Consider the following 16,328-nt stretch of genomic DNA (forward strand, 5'->3'; position numbering starts at 1 on the left):
ACTGGTGTACACAAACACACACTCTCACGTTTACATTTTTATGTTCATGGCTGACAGCCACCTGACAGCCACCTGCCACACACACACACACAGCTTTTCCTCTGCTCAAACTCATTCACAGCTTCCTGAAATAGACTGATGTTGGACACTTTACATGGATGTAAAGCGAGCCCGTAACACTCGTGGTATAGTGGGGTCTCAGTTTGACATTACCGAGACCTGGGTGGACCAGCTGCAGCGACACACATTGCCAGACAGTGCCACGTTCTACAGTTCCAGACAGTACATCCCATCAGTCTGGAGAGAATACAGTCCAGTTCCTTTCCCAGCAGCTGCAGCAGACTCAAAGCATCCAGTGCAGACAGATGGAACTTCATGGTCGCCATCTCCCCGACGTCTCACCCGACGTCTCACCCAGGTTACATAGCAACACATGGCAACCGGCGCTATCACCAGCATCAAGTGTACAGCAACCAGAGTGAGAAGAGAGGAGGTGGGAGGTGGAGGTAAAAAAAGCACACTCGCTCCCTCACTTCGCCTTTAAAAGACTGTTACCTTCACAAGTGGAGCATGTGAGTAAATCATTTGGGCAGAGTCTGTGGTGCAATTAAGCGCCTGGCAGAGAACCCCCCCCCCCTCGCCTCCCTCCCCCCTCATGTCTAATTAGGAGCGCTCCTCTATGAGCCTGCCTCCCCCGGGGGAACGGGACGATCCCACACGCCCGTCTGTGCTCGTTAACAATGTGCCAATTTCTTTCTCTTTTTTTTTTCTTCACAAGCAAGTGAGCGAGCGAGACAACCTAAGGAATATGCATCCTAAGGGAGGGGGGAAGGAGGGGTGTGGGTGGGGAGCGGTGAGAGGCTTTCTCAGAACAGAATCAGCCACCCACACCCACGCCCCCCTCTCTCCCGCTTGCCTCCCCTACCCAACATGCCCCTGAGAACGGTCTCCACGACTGCTACAGTTTCACCCGTGACCTCACCTCAGAGGCACACATGGTGACATTTTCAAGTCCTATTTCCCAAAAGTATAAGTTGGGGGATGACTAATAAATTGGTTGTGCTTTGAAAATGTGCAACGATCGTGTGACGGTTTAGTTTTCCCTATCAACATTTACATCTTGACAACACTTGCACATATCTACAAACAAAAATAAAGGAACTTGACTTGACAATCAATTGTTATGTTAGCAGGCGGGTGAACGTGTTGCTCAATTTGTTTGAGTTGAAGAGAGTAACTGATTATTAATCTACTGAAATTGCTTTCAACAAAGACAAACACACTACTGAGTCTGTTTACAAGCAATAATAAAACACTTTTGCCTACTCACAAAAAATTGGGTAAATTAATTCCTTGCAAGCTGAAATCAAATAAAGAAAGATACTGTACAATTCTAATATTTAGTTCTAAATCCAGTTTCATAAATAGATCAATAAATTAAACATGTCATGCATTAAATCTATCACTTGGCATAACTGGAATGTATCTCATATTGTGTGCAGCATCTCTCTCACTTGATTAATGTATATTGATGTGTACATTATAGATAAACAGATAATCCTCAGTTTGAATACAACATTCACAACCATGCCAAGTAAACAACACACAGACCTCACATGCTGTTGTGTAGCACGAAAAGCTGGTAAAGCAAACTGTAATTTGTCATGTTGCTTATTTAAATTCCAATAAACCACATTTGGCTCTTGATGCGCATTAAACAACTTAGGTGCATAGTCTGTGCATCATAAAGCCAGGATCCGTCCTAAATTGGCTTTGATTCAGGAGTTCTGTCAGGTGTGAAAACACAGAGCATAGCATGTTAAGTAAAAGCATGTGACTTAGCTATGCATGCAAGTGGATGCTGTTACCAGCATATAGCTCCTGCTTGAGACAAACAGTCACAGATAGGAAGCAGCAGGAGAAATGTTAACAGTTAAAACATGACCACAAGCACGTATTAAAAGCCTGCCCTCACTTCTCCAACACACACACCTATACATCTACGTCTGTCTTCCCTGAGCAGTCTAACTGAGGAGGTATAAAAGAAAAAGAAGAATCTTTTTACAGGACAGGTTTTGAAAACTTAAAATGTTCAAAAGATGGTCAAAAACATTGACAGTGACTAAACATGTATACACGATACATGTATTTTGTACATGTAAAATACTATAATGTGACAATGATATCACACAATGATCTGGAAACTCCGAAGGACAGAGTGACCATTTAGAACAGTTGCAGGAAACCAAATTTGACATTCAAGATCCACTTCAGGAAAGACCTCAACGCTTCCTTGAAATTCTATTTTGATTGAGGAACATTGAATAGAAACTAGTCAGCTGTCTAAGGTCTACGACCCCCCTATACCTGACACTCTCCCTACACAGCAGCGTGTGCCACACTGGCAGCGCTAGGCGCGGAGGAACCACACATGCAAACGCCACACACACACACACACACACACAACTACGAGACGTTTCATGCCACAGTCAGCCCCCGAGCGTGCGCCCACCCATACACACGTGCTGTCGCACAGCGGACCCATCCAGGCTGGCGCCGAGAAGCTGGGCATTGGCGGCAGGTTGAGGGGAAGGTTGGGGACTTTGGGCAGAGGCACGCTTGGTAGGTTGTTGGTAATCGTCCTGTCAGGGAGAAGTTTCGACCAAAATGTCCATGTGTTGAGGGGGGCGGGGGGAAGAGAAACGATTCTGTTGTCCTATTCTCACTTTTGGATTTGTCACATTTCATGACTTTCAGTGAAAGTGAACAATAATGAAATGCATCTACTAGACAGAACCTCCAGTATATGCGTACCGGAGACTAGGCATATCCACATATCCTGGTCTTGATGCTGGTATTTTGTAAACAATCATACAATGTCCGTCTTTACTTTTCTTTTCACAATAGTGGTGAGAGAGAAAGGGGAGATAAAGCGTGAGAAAGAAATGAGAAAGAAAGAAGAAAGAGAAAAATAAGAGAGTGAAAGAAAGAATAAGAGACAAAAGAGAGGGCAGCCTTACTTGACAGACTGCCAGGTTTCCTGCTCGAAGCCTCGGTGGATGGACTGGGCGATGGAGGACTCCATCAGGTCGATGTAGCGCACCACCAGGGGCGTGAACAGTTCCTGCAGGTGCTTGTGGAACGCCCCGTCGCACAGGTAAGCTAGGGACAGCGATGGAGGGAGGCACCAAGACATCGGTGTTCAAGGTTTAAACACGCCAAACGAGGTTTGCACGCTTCCTCGTCAAGGTCGTTCAGTAAGTCGTACTGTATACGTTTTAGTTGGTGGCAAGCATGCGGCACTCAGACGAATACACCATTGAAAGGGACACGTCACAAACTGCTAAATGTTTATGAAATGGGAGAAACTCCATCATATTTGGTTCCAGTTGTTTTTCCGGTCTACTTTAGTTAACTGAAACAGAACCTAGCTTGATAAGGTGCGTCAACAGTATGTCAACCACATGTCATATGTAACATTCATTTAGCCACAAACCTTCTGCCAAGAACGGAACAGACTCGAGCTGTCAACAAAATGACAAGTGTCTCCACAAGTCACTTTTCATCCGCAGCAGTAACAAATGCGCTTTCCCTACTGCATGTACTGTATTCATAATCTACAAATCAATGAGATCGATGCCCAACCCGCTGTGCTTAAAGAAGGAAAAAAAGGGGGAGGGACGTCCACAGGTGTGAGGGTGTCGTGTTGAACAGGTGAGCAGATGGAGGGATGAGCATCAGACGGAGTCACCAGATGGGGTATGGAAGACAAAAAAAAAGGGCTCTTTCAAGAATGAGCTACCGTTGTGATTCTCTTGTCTGTGTGGACCCTATTGATTCCTGAAAAGGAGGCTGATGTGAGGGCATTTCGGTTTGGTTGAAGACATCTAGGAATGGAGGACGGGAGGGGGAGGCGGAGAGTAACAGGGAGAAAACACACACCCGACGGGCAAATGATGGATGGAATGACATTTGCAGATACCGTACTGCAGTGATGTAGACATACTGAGGAAGTAGGAGAGGCGAGGGAGACAAAAGAGAAAGAAAGACGATGCCCTGGTGGGTCTCTCTGGGCTTCATTAGCTGCAATTCTCCTTCGCTCCTTCATGATTAACACTAGCCTTTTCATCCTCTCAAGAGACATTCCCTCAAAACCAACTCCGTTCACACAACGTATGCAGGCGTTGAAGTGAGCATTTAAATAATCCTGACTACACCAGGCTAATAAAACCTGGTGTGATTTAAATAAAATACGTTAGAAAACAAACATGGCATTACAAACAAAAAAATCCAGGCTTCATGATTGAGAATTTAAACAGAAACTTCAATAACACATTTTGGAATTTTGTTTTATTTTATATTGATATGCTTGAATTGTGTTTACTCCAGTAGTGTTGTTTCCTGAATATAATATGAGTTACTCATCAATTTAAGTTTAACTATGATGTAATCAGTTTTTTTAACAGCTCTAAAGTTACATTACATTACATTTAGTCATTTAGCAGACGCTCTTATCCAGAGCGACTTACAGTAAGTACAGGGACACAACGTCCGGGAATCGAACTGGCAACCTTCGGATTACTAGCCCGATTCCCTCACCGCTCAGCCACCTGACTCCCTGTTAAGTTAAATATTTTTTCCAACTTAATTACATCATTGGGTTTCAATGATTAAAAAAAGAAAATTCTGTCACTTTAGACACCATTATCAGAAGAAGAGACCTTATTTGAACTATTTATAAAAAGGATAATTTCTGTCTCTCTGTCTCTGACATTTTCATAATATTCTCATTATTTTCCTCCTTACACTGATTTGACAGTTGGAATAACTAAATAATTATGAAAGAAGAGTGAGTACAGAAAAATATATTTGCCAATGGTAATCACACACAATCACTTATGTTTTTTCTGTTTGACAATTATACCTTTTTGACCGTGTGTCTTGAGATCTGTTTGTATGGGCGATGGAGGACTAATTCTCACAGTGTGATTGAAACTTTTGATTTTTTTCCCACTCACAGCTGTTAGAGGGACAAAGCCCCACAATTAATAGGTTAGAATAAATACAATTTAGCGTTTAGAGAGATCTAAAAAAAAAAAGTGTTTAGTTTGATGTCCCTTAAAAAGACAAACCGTTGCAAATGTGACCATTAGAGCATGTTGCATGCTAAATTAAGCAAGATTTTCAGTTGTGGTTTACACTGAATATCTTTTGGTCATTACAGTTCCAGATTATAGCCACATAACAATATTTTAGGAACAATGTAAAAAAGAAAATCAATGAAAAAAGAATATGAAAAAAAGGAAGAAGGTTGTGCAAAATTAATTCCAGTTTGAACAAAGTAAGAGAAAACCATGCTTATGTCCTCCCATCTGGATGAGATGGCTTCTCACATTAGCCAGGATGACGAGTTAGCTGGATGAAGGTGCCTTGCAATGGTCCCTCTGACAGGTAAACATGCCGCGGTCACCAGCCCCCTGGCTTCCCTCTCCTGGCACATGTTAGTTAAGGTGTTGCTGTCGCCTAAACGAGTCGTCATTAACCTCCTCTCGTTTCTATGGCATCGCTGGTGTTAATTAGCGCTCTAAATGGCGTGAACATTCTCTGGGAAATGTGAGAGGTGTTTTTCTGCGGACAGATTGTGGCTGGGAGGTGGTGTGGCCTGTGCTTTAAATAGGGACGGACAAACCGGAGGGTCAAGGATGGACAAATGGGGGATTTAACAAAGCAGGCAGATCTGGGTAGAACACCAAGGTTTGGTCACATCAAGCTTACTTTCCTTAACTGAGTTTTAGAGGAAGCTGACGACCCATACATAGACATATGACTAGGGGGTGATTATGTAGTAGTTTTATCGGATTAAAGACACCGGAAAAGCATGGCATGAAAGCATGTTTTTAGGATTGTTGACACCATTTTGACTTCTTCTGAAACTGTGCACACGTAGTTTACCTGAACACTGAATAACCTTTGGGATGAACATTGAGAATTGAAGCACTTACGGTCGGTTCGCAGGAAGTTGTTAAGCAGCTGGAACAGGGGGAAGCTATCCCATGAGTCAACGGGCTGGACCTGCAGGGCGCCGTCCATGTCCACGGTGTAGAGGGACAAGAAGGTCTCCGCATGCTCCGCCATCATCTCCGGCCACCACGAGAACGCCTGACAACAGATTGATAAAAGGTTACAAAAAGAATGGCATTAAGGAGAGGAGTATAAGGAAAGTAAATAGTAAAGAAAATAAAAAATAATAAACCATGAATGGCACAAAAAGAGCACAAAAGAAAAAGGCACACACACACACACAAAAAAAGGACCTTAGCCATAACCATCATTTCATGTTTTCATAATCTCATAACATAATGCAGCATGCAAAAAGCCGGAGGAGGATGTGAGAAATGACTGAGTGAGGAGGGTGAGAGCGGTGAGATTGAATGAAGAGGATTGTGAAAAGCAAAGAGCATCGACTGTGTAAGTCAAAGCAACAACAAAAATTCAATCAACAGACATCACACCAAATGTGCGATGACAAATTTAAAAAGGAAGACCTTGAGAGCACAAAAGGGTAAGACGCTAACATAGGGGGATGTGGGGAGCATCAAAGCTACCTCACAAATGTGTTGACCAAGACCTATTTGTTTGCTTATTCACTATGTATATTCTTCAGCAATTACGTTTCCAAGGTGATGTTATACAAAGTTGTCAAAGCCATAATAAGCTATTATAGTTTGTTGTGTGATGAAGATTAATCTGAGACCATCATTTCAATTTTTATGAGTTCAAAGGAAGTTCAAGCAATTGCCCAATACAAACCATGTTTATTATGTTTATGCCTATGTAGTTTCAGGTGAATTGTTACTGCTAAAATGTCGAAATCTTCTTGACACTGACAGTATGACTGTTTGGATGTCTCTGCCTCTGTCATGTTTCAGCTTTGATATAGTGTCATCAACTGACTTCATTTAAAACTTCATAAAATGAGCAAATAGGCAAATAGCGCATTAGATGAAAACCATTTCAGTGAATGTTTTCTTCATTGCAAAACATGCTGATGGTTTGGACCAGAACCATTAAAGAAGAACTTTGTTCACCTTTCCTTTGTTCTGCCACTGAGTCTTCTGACTCAATAAAGGTGAAAGCCCCATGAAGAACAAGGACAACAAGGAGTATGACGAATCGATGAAGTATGGCCGAGATTAGAGTTGTTGTGTGTGTGATAGTTAAGTGTGTGTAGAAAAGAATATTAACTGCATACATGCTGTAAAGCAGAACTTAAAAAGTAATATTTATGTACCACAGTTCTGCCTGTCCTTGAGAGCCTCTCTCATCAGCCTTTTCAACCACGTCTTTTCAGATCGCTGTTCCCATAAACACCATTAAAAAGGGCCTCCATACCACATGCCTCACAACCCACCTCTATCTTTCTCTCTCACACACAAAGGCACAGAGGCACACACACATACCTTCGTTCAGACTGACAGGCATCCGCACATTGTTGGAATTGACTTCACAAAAGAATGTCTCAAATACGAGCAGTTGCAAGACGGTGAGAACGAGAAGAAGAATGCATGTAAATGGAAACGGACAATATGGCGGAGGAGGAGGGCTGTGCGGTGGCAAGGTTGAACGGCCACTTTTGCTTGTTTTCCTGCAATGACAAAAGTTGACATTGGACTTTACCTTGCTCTCTTGTTACTTCTGCTAGACTGAACAAGGAAATGCATTGTAACAGGTGATGCACAATGCATCACTGTACAAAAACATGAAGGTTGCTGTGCTTCTTGTTGAGGTGTTGTTACATTGATTAAAAAGAAATATTGCTAACTGGAGTGTGATTTATTACGTTTGGACTCCTCCATACGAGTTTATGACCAATCAGAACCATTAAGATAAGACAACAACAAAAACTTTATACCTATTTTTTATGTTTTGGTTCTCCTGATGATTGCTGGTCCTGCATGAGCATGGCCAGTTTATTGATAATGTTCCGAGAAGAAAAATTGTTGGAGGAAGGAGTCTCTCTTGGTAGATGATGTTGGGAATTCATAATACATTAAACTTGATTTGTCAGCTTAGTCTTGCACCTGATCCCAGAAGTTTGATCTACCACGTGTCTTTAATACATATGGGACATACAGGGTAGGTGTACCTGACTAGCCCCTACAGACTGGAGTAGACTGACTGCAGACAGACATGTGGGTGCTCTGGTTGACATTGTGGCATACGTCATTCTGACGTAGGAGCTTTTTAGTCGGGTCGGACTAATAGGGCCAGGAAAGCAGTTAAATCAAATATGGGGTTAAGTTAAGCATCCCAGGGCTCAGTCTTGTTCAGCAGGCCAGAGAGCCCACAGCCCAAACCATACTGCATCAAAGCTAAACTGATTCATCTGACAGTTGTCCTATGGTGGTCTGGCTAGGGAGGTCACAACACTAAATGAAATGAAAAAGTAGCCAAGAACATGTACAAAATGCACAAACACAGAACACAAACCCACAGCTCACACATTGCAAACACAATAACGCAATTAGAGCTTTAAACAAGTTAGCAACGTGCATTAAAAAGATGATGACACAAAAGCATGAGAAACACAGCTGGAGTTAGGAAATTAATTTTTGTTATCTTTCATGAGACGTACCTCTCTTCCCTTTCCATGTTTGGCAAAAATAAGAAAAAGTAAAAGAAAGAGAGGGGGAAAGGCAAAGTAAGAGCATCTTTCAACACATATTCTTTAAATTAGTAATCACATTTCTGCACACAATAGAAACATGGCCAGTAATTACGAAACACGAGGTAATTTGTCAAAGCTCTGCTTTTGACAGTGCGTGGGACCAAGTCTATCCTTCAACTGAATACCTCAAGGCCAAGTTTCATCTACGAAAGTAGGAGCTCATCTCATTTGCCATCTTGACAGCCACATTTGATAGCCGGGTATAAAAAGCTCCTGGTTGCTGAGAAACAGATGTCTGAAGCCAGGCTGCCACTTAGGTACTTCAAATTGGGATTGGCGGCCATCTCAACACCTATGATTGATCAGTTTACACTCCAGCATGGGAGCGTATGGACTGTGGGCGTTGTTTTGAGCCATGCTCACCAGAGTTACTACCACGTTACGACAGCCCTGGCACTTGACGTGTTATTAGCAACTATAGCACACAGCTGCCAGGAGACATAGATAGAAATGGACAGCGTCGCAATAAGTGATCACAAGCCTTAATGAAATGATCAAGCGATACCTTCTGGAATGTCTCGCAGGATTATGTTTGAAGGACTGAAATCCCACTGGTTTTGTATCCCCTTTTTATAAGTAAACAGATAAAGAGAGAACTCCAGCTGTGAGACGGTTGTTTGAAGTTAGGACCTGTGATAGCATCAAACAATAGTGTTGGATGCTCAAACTGATCGGATCACTTGTAAAAACCTGAGAGTTGAGAAAAACAGCTGTAAGTGTCGTATTTGTAGTTTTAGATTTTACAACATTTTGTTTTTAAAATCACAGATTATTTTATCCTCTCAATCTTGAAGTCTGAGCTTTTTGCAACTCCTTATACCGATTTAAAGGTTAATGAGCTCAAATCTTTACGTAAACATTGTTTCTCAACTTGGGGCCCAAGTCCTTAGAAGGGGCGTCAAGTGATTTGCAGGGGTGGGGGGCAAAAACATTTTCAAGAGAAGTTCAGATTATTGTGGGGGTGTAAAATTCTTCACATTTTTCAAAGATGGCCTGATGGATTGAGGTAGTCTTCATTTCACTGACCAACTTTCAGTTCCACACATTGTACGCTGGAAACAAGTATAAAGATTTGATCTCAGCATAATGGAGTTTAAAGAGTCATATTTGACGATCACTACCTCTGAGTGGTGCTCATCATTCTGCTGGAGGACCTCTATACACAGCTCTCCCAGGCGAATCATGTCCTCCAATCTCTTCTGTGGTGTGGTCTGATTGTCAGCTGTGACATCACAAAAGGAAAAAAAATATATGAATGCATTTAGCAGACGCTAATTCAAAGCAATGTCCAAAATCTTTTATACAGATATTAAGTGCTGCAGAGTCACCCAGGAACCATGATCTGCAGGAAGCTGTGATCTGCTAAATTATTTCACTTTAACACACCTAATGACTAAAACACAGCAGAGGCTTCTACAGTTCTACAGTGTTATTGATAATACAACTTTTTGTACAAACCCTCGATCTGTGCGTATTCGGTGAGCTGTGAGTAGTTGATTAACGCTGCCTTCTCCAGACATTTCTGAACCATCTTCTTAATCTCCTCTGGAGGGACAGGTGTGGTGATATCCTTCATCAAAACCTGGAATGAATTGAACTATGAGTGAATTTCCTGACAAAGTACTGTGTTTCATGACATTTTATTTATTTAGAAGACGCTTCCATCTAAAGCGACAAATTCACAAACTATAATACTTTAACAATAAACTTCCTTCTCCCAATTTCCACATATCCTGTGTCTTTTAAGAAACCAACAAGGACTCTGTACTTTCGAAAATATTACTGTTGATAGCGTGGAAAACAATTATTAAAATATATTTAAAATATTGCTTGCTGTTTTCAGAATGTCATGTCTGTACTTTACAACACATGTCAGATGGAGGGGTGCACAAGACTTCAGTTAACACAGGCTGAATGGTTGGAGTCTTGCTGGGAGGGAACTCTTTCCCACAACACATACCCTTTCTAGCAGGGAGAGTGTGGCTTTGAGTGCTCCATCTGGTCGCCCAAACGGAAAACAGTACCTGCACACACAAAAGAAAGCGGACAAGGCATTGGCAACAATTATTTCCATGAAAGGGAATGACATCCATGCATACACGCTAACCAGTGACAATACTATAGCCAGTAAGTCTTGATCAATAATTATATCATATTTGTCGGCATATCTTTACCACATACAGTAATGTCACAACTACATTAAAGCCAATTACTTTTTCTAAAATACTGCAACTGCCATAACTGAATTAGACGCAACTCCATTCACAGCTATAAAGACTGTTAACGTGTAAGCCCAGCGGACAGCTGAGCTATAGAGCGATCTTGACTACCAGATAAAGAGCATATCACCCCCCTCTCTCCACCCCCCCCCCCCCCCACACACTTCCCACCCAACCCCCCTCGCCAGGACTTCACAAACAACTTCTGCATCCTAAAACAGACTTGAGGTCATCATTATTAATCCTAAACCAACTTTGCGCTCCCCTTTCCCTGTCTGATGTACATTAGCATAATCTGAACATTGTCTAGGGTATTGTTTACTGCCATTAGCATCGTGTTGAGGGGTGTTGCTATTGCTAATGACTCCTGCTGGTTTCAACAGTCCCCCACCCACCTTCCCAACCACACACTCTTATCAACTCTTGGGCCCAGATGGAGGGCCCTTCACAGGCATGGAGTGCTTTGAAGTGCCACAGCTCAACAAATTCAATGGCACAGGTCTATTGACTGAACCGTCATTCAAGGTCTAGGTCTGGGTCTTCGGCCCTAACAATACAATACAAGGTAGTCACACAGGGCAGTGTTAGTGAATGCTAACTAGCAGATGCAAGCAGAACTGATAGACCAGACAGAACCAAAATATGCATCTGCTTGAGGGATTCTGTGATATTTAACACATTCACTCTTCCCGAATTTTCACTTCAGGTGACTTTTGTTCCATGAGGCTCTGCAAATGACCAAGTAATTCAGACCCGTAAAATAAATCCCTCACACCATCATTTCTCACTGTGATTTTAAGAGAAAGTACTGGGCACCTAAAATGAACGATCTGGTTCTCCAAAAGGCTCAGGAGTCGGTCTCTGATATTGCCAAACTGCTCTTTCTCCTCTTCGGTGACAGTGCCCATCCCATCCGGCCTAGGAGACAAAACAGAAATGTTTAGTCGTTGCAAAGCTTTCATTTTGTTCGAGACACCTTTTGAATGGGCAACAGCAAAGAGAAAACGCAATCACTCCGCAGCCTTGACAGCCGATAGCCTTGACTCTGGGGTTTTCTTCCCCCCTTTTTTTGCAGCTGAAAGAGAGCTCTCTCAAAACGGCACTCGCATTTGCCGGGAGGAGTAAGCGTGGAGGTTGCCTGTGTTAATGAGTCGTTCTTATAAAAGCCTACACTCTGAGCCTTTGACCGGGATGCCTCTGGAAAGAGTGAACCGACTGGAATTGAAATGGAAAACTCATGACTTGTCATTTCAAAAGAACCAATAGAGGCAATAAGGGAACTTGCAGTTCAGGTGCAAAGTGTTTACTTGACTGTGGCACGTAAAGTGTAGGTCTTTATCTTGAGTTGGCGTGACTACCTGTGAATACGATTTGTGGATTTATTTAAGTTATTAAGAGTAATCTCAGTCAAATTAAATCAAAAAATGTTTTTGCCTGAACATGAATGTAGAATACCTACAAAACAATTAGTTGACGTGGAGGACTCCATAAAAAGATTCTTAAGAAACTGGGTGACAATAGAATCTTATAGTGTGCTGTGTCTGAACATCAGGGCTTCCCATCAACTTCTATTCATCCAGTTACTAAAAGGGCCTTTTTTTGTGATGAAAAGCAGCCTTTTCTTTACAACAGAACTTGTAAGCACAACTTGTAAACCCCGTTGTTCCTCCAATCTGTCAATTCATTATCCCTCTTCTCTCTCCAGCCCCACTCCTTTGACGAGCACCAGTTAATTCCAAAGGAACACAAAAAGCATAGTGCTGGCGAGGGTTGGGGCGGGGGTATGCTCACTCAAGTGAGGGGAGGAATAGCCTTCTTTCATGTTATGATAAAGAGAAGGGGAGTGGATTTCTTATTTTGTTCCACCCTTGTGCCAAAGGCCTCAAACGTCCAGATGAAGACCTGAGTGTCGGAGGGCGAGCTATGTCCTGGTTCAAGGCCCCTGCTGAAGCTATACGAATATCCCTCAGTGTCCTGTGAGTTTACAATATCCCCAATAATGACTGGTTAGCTGTCCTCTCACGACATTTGAAAACCCTAAGAAACATACATATGCATTCTTCTGATAATGAAACGCGTCAGAAGACAGTTGCAACCCTTCTTTGTCCGTGACTGACAAGAAACCGGTGAGGGAAATACGCGTGAATGTGGTACAATCCAAACAGATTGGTAGCTCGGCTGCAGTGGCCCCTTCTTCCACTGCTATCTAATCTAATAAGACTTTCAGTCACGCTTCGGCGAACACGTCGGAGTCGGTAGTGACACGACAGAAGCATTACTGCAGCTAAATGAAGCGGGACTGTGTGTCTGTGTGAGTGGGTGGGGTGAGGAGGGGGGGGGTTTACATTGAGTTGCGAGTAGGGGTTAACTGGCTCCGGAAGGGGCCTGCAGGTTTACTGTAGTTGCACGTTCCAGTTCCCCCCCGCATGCACGGGTCACGTTCCAGGTCATGACTAGATACATGAAGACCCTCTTCTGGGTAAACAGCTTTTGACAAGCGCCTCACATGGGAGGTGAGACTGTAGAGTTACGTGGAGCGGGGCAATGGGTGTGTGTCAAGTCCCTTTATCAGCAAGGGGACGAGACCCACAGATGACTGAAATGTGACAGAAGCTGGGATGGGTAGCATCTCTCGTTTTATGGAGGAGGGGAGTGGGGGTCATTCAGTTGGGTGGAGTGACAGGGTGTGAGAAGTAAATGTTTCTGTCACATCTTGTGCCAGTGTTCGCCGGACAGCGGAGAGCTGGGCCGGGATAGGGAGTGACAGGTGATAGGGAGGACAATGGGGGGTGGGGGATTGATGCGTCCCTCGTCGCTCTCCAACCAGCTGGTAGCTGCTGGTAGAGCTGGAGGCTGCCCTAACCTCGCTCCAGCAGCAAACACACCTGTCCCTGCGCAGACAGGACACTCGCCTGCATGGACGGCCGAGGGGAGGGAGGCTCACTGACTCCAGAGTTTCTTTATCTGTCAATCAAAGTCAATCCGCGACCGACTTGCGTGACTGCGTTGCATGTCGCAAACAATTCCTCTCACCGTAGACAAGCATGTTTGTGTAAAAAACGTCTGACGATATTTTGTTCTGGTGCTCGATTATTTATCTGATAGTTTAACATTTTTATGAAATGTATGTTATACAAAAAGAGAACTCCCTGTTTAGTGAGGGCAGTAAAAAAAATGGGTTCTAGTGCTCTTTGCACCAAGATGCTTCTGAATAACAAAGTACGACTACAAACCACTTTGATGCTGTATTTGCTTATTTAAAGTATTGATCTTTCCTGTGGAATTAATTAAAATGGTATAATTGAACCTCAAATGCAGCAATTTGAATTAATTTGATTCAATTCAATTCTTAAATCATCAATGCCCATGTTCCTGCAAAGACCCATCCTGTTCAGCTGAGCCACATGTTAATACCACTAGTCCCACTGGCCCTCCTACTAAGTAAGCGCTATCCGAAACCACTCCTCCCACCAACAATTTCTTGGGCTGCACTGAATAGGCATCAATTATTCAAATGAGAGCTCCAACTGACAAAAAGCTAGTTCCCACAATATCCACCGCTTAAATGTGGTGATTAGTTAGAGAGGCTAATCATTACTGCCTCTAATTGACTAAATGACTTAACAAAGGGAGAAAGCACAGATATTAGCATTTATCTCAAGGGAAGTCAAGCAGGGGGTGATTTAAAATAAATGGAAAACTAATAGATGTAATAAAACTGTTTGGGAAAAATGCTTTTAGGAAGTCAAGACGACATATGACCATGGTATATATAGCGGATGTAAAGAAAATCAAATTTTAACTGTAAAAATTGTGCTTTTGAGAAGAGGACCAGCACTAGGTGTGTACGCTTTTATAATACACCAATCATAATGAAGGATTTGTTTATTACTTTTCTATTTTAACATGTCATTCAAAGCACGCTACTGCACTCCACATGTACTGTCATTTTAAACTTTGAATGACAAATGTTTGAGCCAGTTTATGTTGTTTAAATAATAGCATGAACACGACCAGCCAGACTGCTCTCCCTGCCTACCACACATCATTAAAAGGTAAGACTTTTTTAAATTAGACATAAAACTGTTCAAAATATGACACACCAGGAGAGACTCAATGAGAGGGGACAATTAGAAGATAACCTTGTATGAAATTGCAATGCAAGGCAAAACAAAAAAATAGATGGGGAAAAAAAAAAAAAGATGCAACTGAATATGCAATTATTTTCTAATCATATTACACTTCATAAGTTTATCGCTGACTGCTAATTTGTCTATTGAGCTGTGGCACACGTTTCCCTTCTGTCGCGGCTCCAGAGGCTGAGCGTGGTCATCGCAAGGAGGATCTGGGAGAGAGCTACAGACCACAAGCTCTGCATTCGGATTGAGTTCCTTCAGCTTGATTTTTCTTTTTTTTCTCAAGTCGGATGAAATCCTTGCCCTTTATATGAAAGTTCTAATGATTTGAGTGGAAATTGTTTCTAAGGGTGCACAATGTTACTGCAAAATACAGTGTAAACAACGCCTTATTGGAAATGGCTTCTGCATTCATATGAAAATTTTCGCACAGTATCAAACTCTAATCAAAAATAAAAATCAAACGGCTCTCAAGGGCATCTCAACCATCGTAACAAAAGTGATTAGAAAGGTTAATTTAAGGAATAGAAGAATGTATGAGTGGTTCTGCTTGTTAGCTGTAAAAAAATTAAATAAAAACAAAACAAACCAAAACAAAAATAAAACTGTCGGCTGTCATTTCGCCACATACTAAAAGATTAATTCATCAATTGGAAGAGATCAGAAGGAATTTCCAGGATAGCCTAAAATAAAACAGCACTTTACTACAACTTATTTTTCAATTCATTTCCCACAGGCCAGTATGGGAAATGAATTGACTGAGCGTTCACATTTACCTGTTTCCATGGACGTGGGAGGCACAGAAAGCGTAGCTGTAGTGAAGAAGGGTGGGGTCGACCAGACAGTTGTTCTCTGAGTACTCCATCAGGTCCCTCAGGTAGCTGAGGTGACGATGGCACCCTCTCACCCCATAACGAGAGCAGTACTCGTCCAGGACAAACACCTGTCCTGGGCTGAACCAGCCCTGCTCACACACGAGGGAGATAATAATAAATAAATAAAAACGATTTAACATTTTTGGGGGGTCATTTTCGGTTTTATTGGGAAAGACAGTTAAGAGGTAAACAGGAAAAATGTAGGGGAGAGAGGGAATAACATGCAAAAATGTCCAGAGCTGGAAGGGAACCTGGACCGCTGAGTTAGGAACTCAGCCCATATGGTACACGCTGCTGAGCAACCCAGGGCACACCCAGGAGGGAGATTTTTACAGGGATAACGCCAGTGTACACTTCAGACTACACTCAG

General features: G+C 42.6%; 1 protein-coding gene across 6 annotated transcripts in view; it reads right to left on the reverse strand.

Annotated features, from left to right (window-relative positions):
* cadps2 (Ca++-dependent secretion activator 2) overlaps window positions 1-16,328 on the reverse strand; it is a 93,192-nt gene that overhangs the window by 15,910 nt on the left and 60,954 nt on the right. For all 6 annotated transcript variants that reach the window (XR_010876549.1, XR_010876550.1, XM_067234400.1 and 3 more), the window contains exons 13-19: window positions 15,860-16,047; window positions 11,764-11,865; window positions 10,689-10,752; window positions 10,187-10,310; window positions 9,850-9,950; window positions 6,003-6,159; window positions 3,021-3,162 (exon numbers count right to left, since the gene is read on the reverse strand). Coding sequence is in view for 4 of the 6 variants with exons in the window: in XM_067234400.1 (XP_067090501.1) it covers window positions 3,021-3,162; window positions 6,003-6,159; window positions 9,850-9,950; window positions 10,187-10,310; window positions 10,689-10,752; window positions 11,764-11,865; window positions 15,860-16,047 (878 nt within the window). In the remaining 2 variants the exon portion in view is untranslated. The remainder of the gene's footprint in view (window positions 1-3,020; window positions 3,163-6,002; window positions 6,160-9,849; window positions 9,951-10,186; window positions 10,311-10,688; window positions 10,753-11,763; window positions 11,866-15,859; window positions 16,048-16,328) is intronic.

Source organism: Osmerus mordax, chromosome 4 (genome assembly GCF_038355195.1).
Source record: "Osmerus mordax isolate fOsmMor3 chromosome 4, fOsmMor3.pri, whole genome shotgun sequence".
NCBI classification, from domain to species: domain Eukaryota; kingdom Metazoa; phylum Chordata; class Actinopteri; order Osmeriformes; family Osmeridae; genus Osmerus; species Osmerus mordax.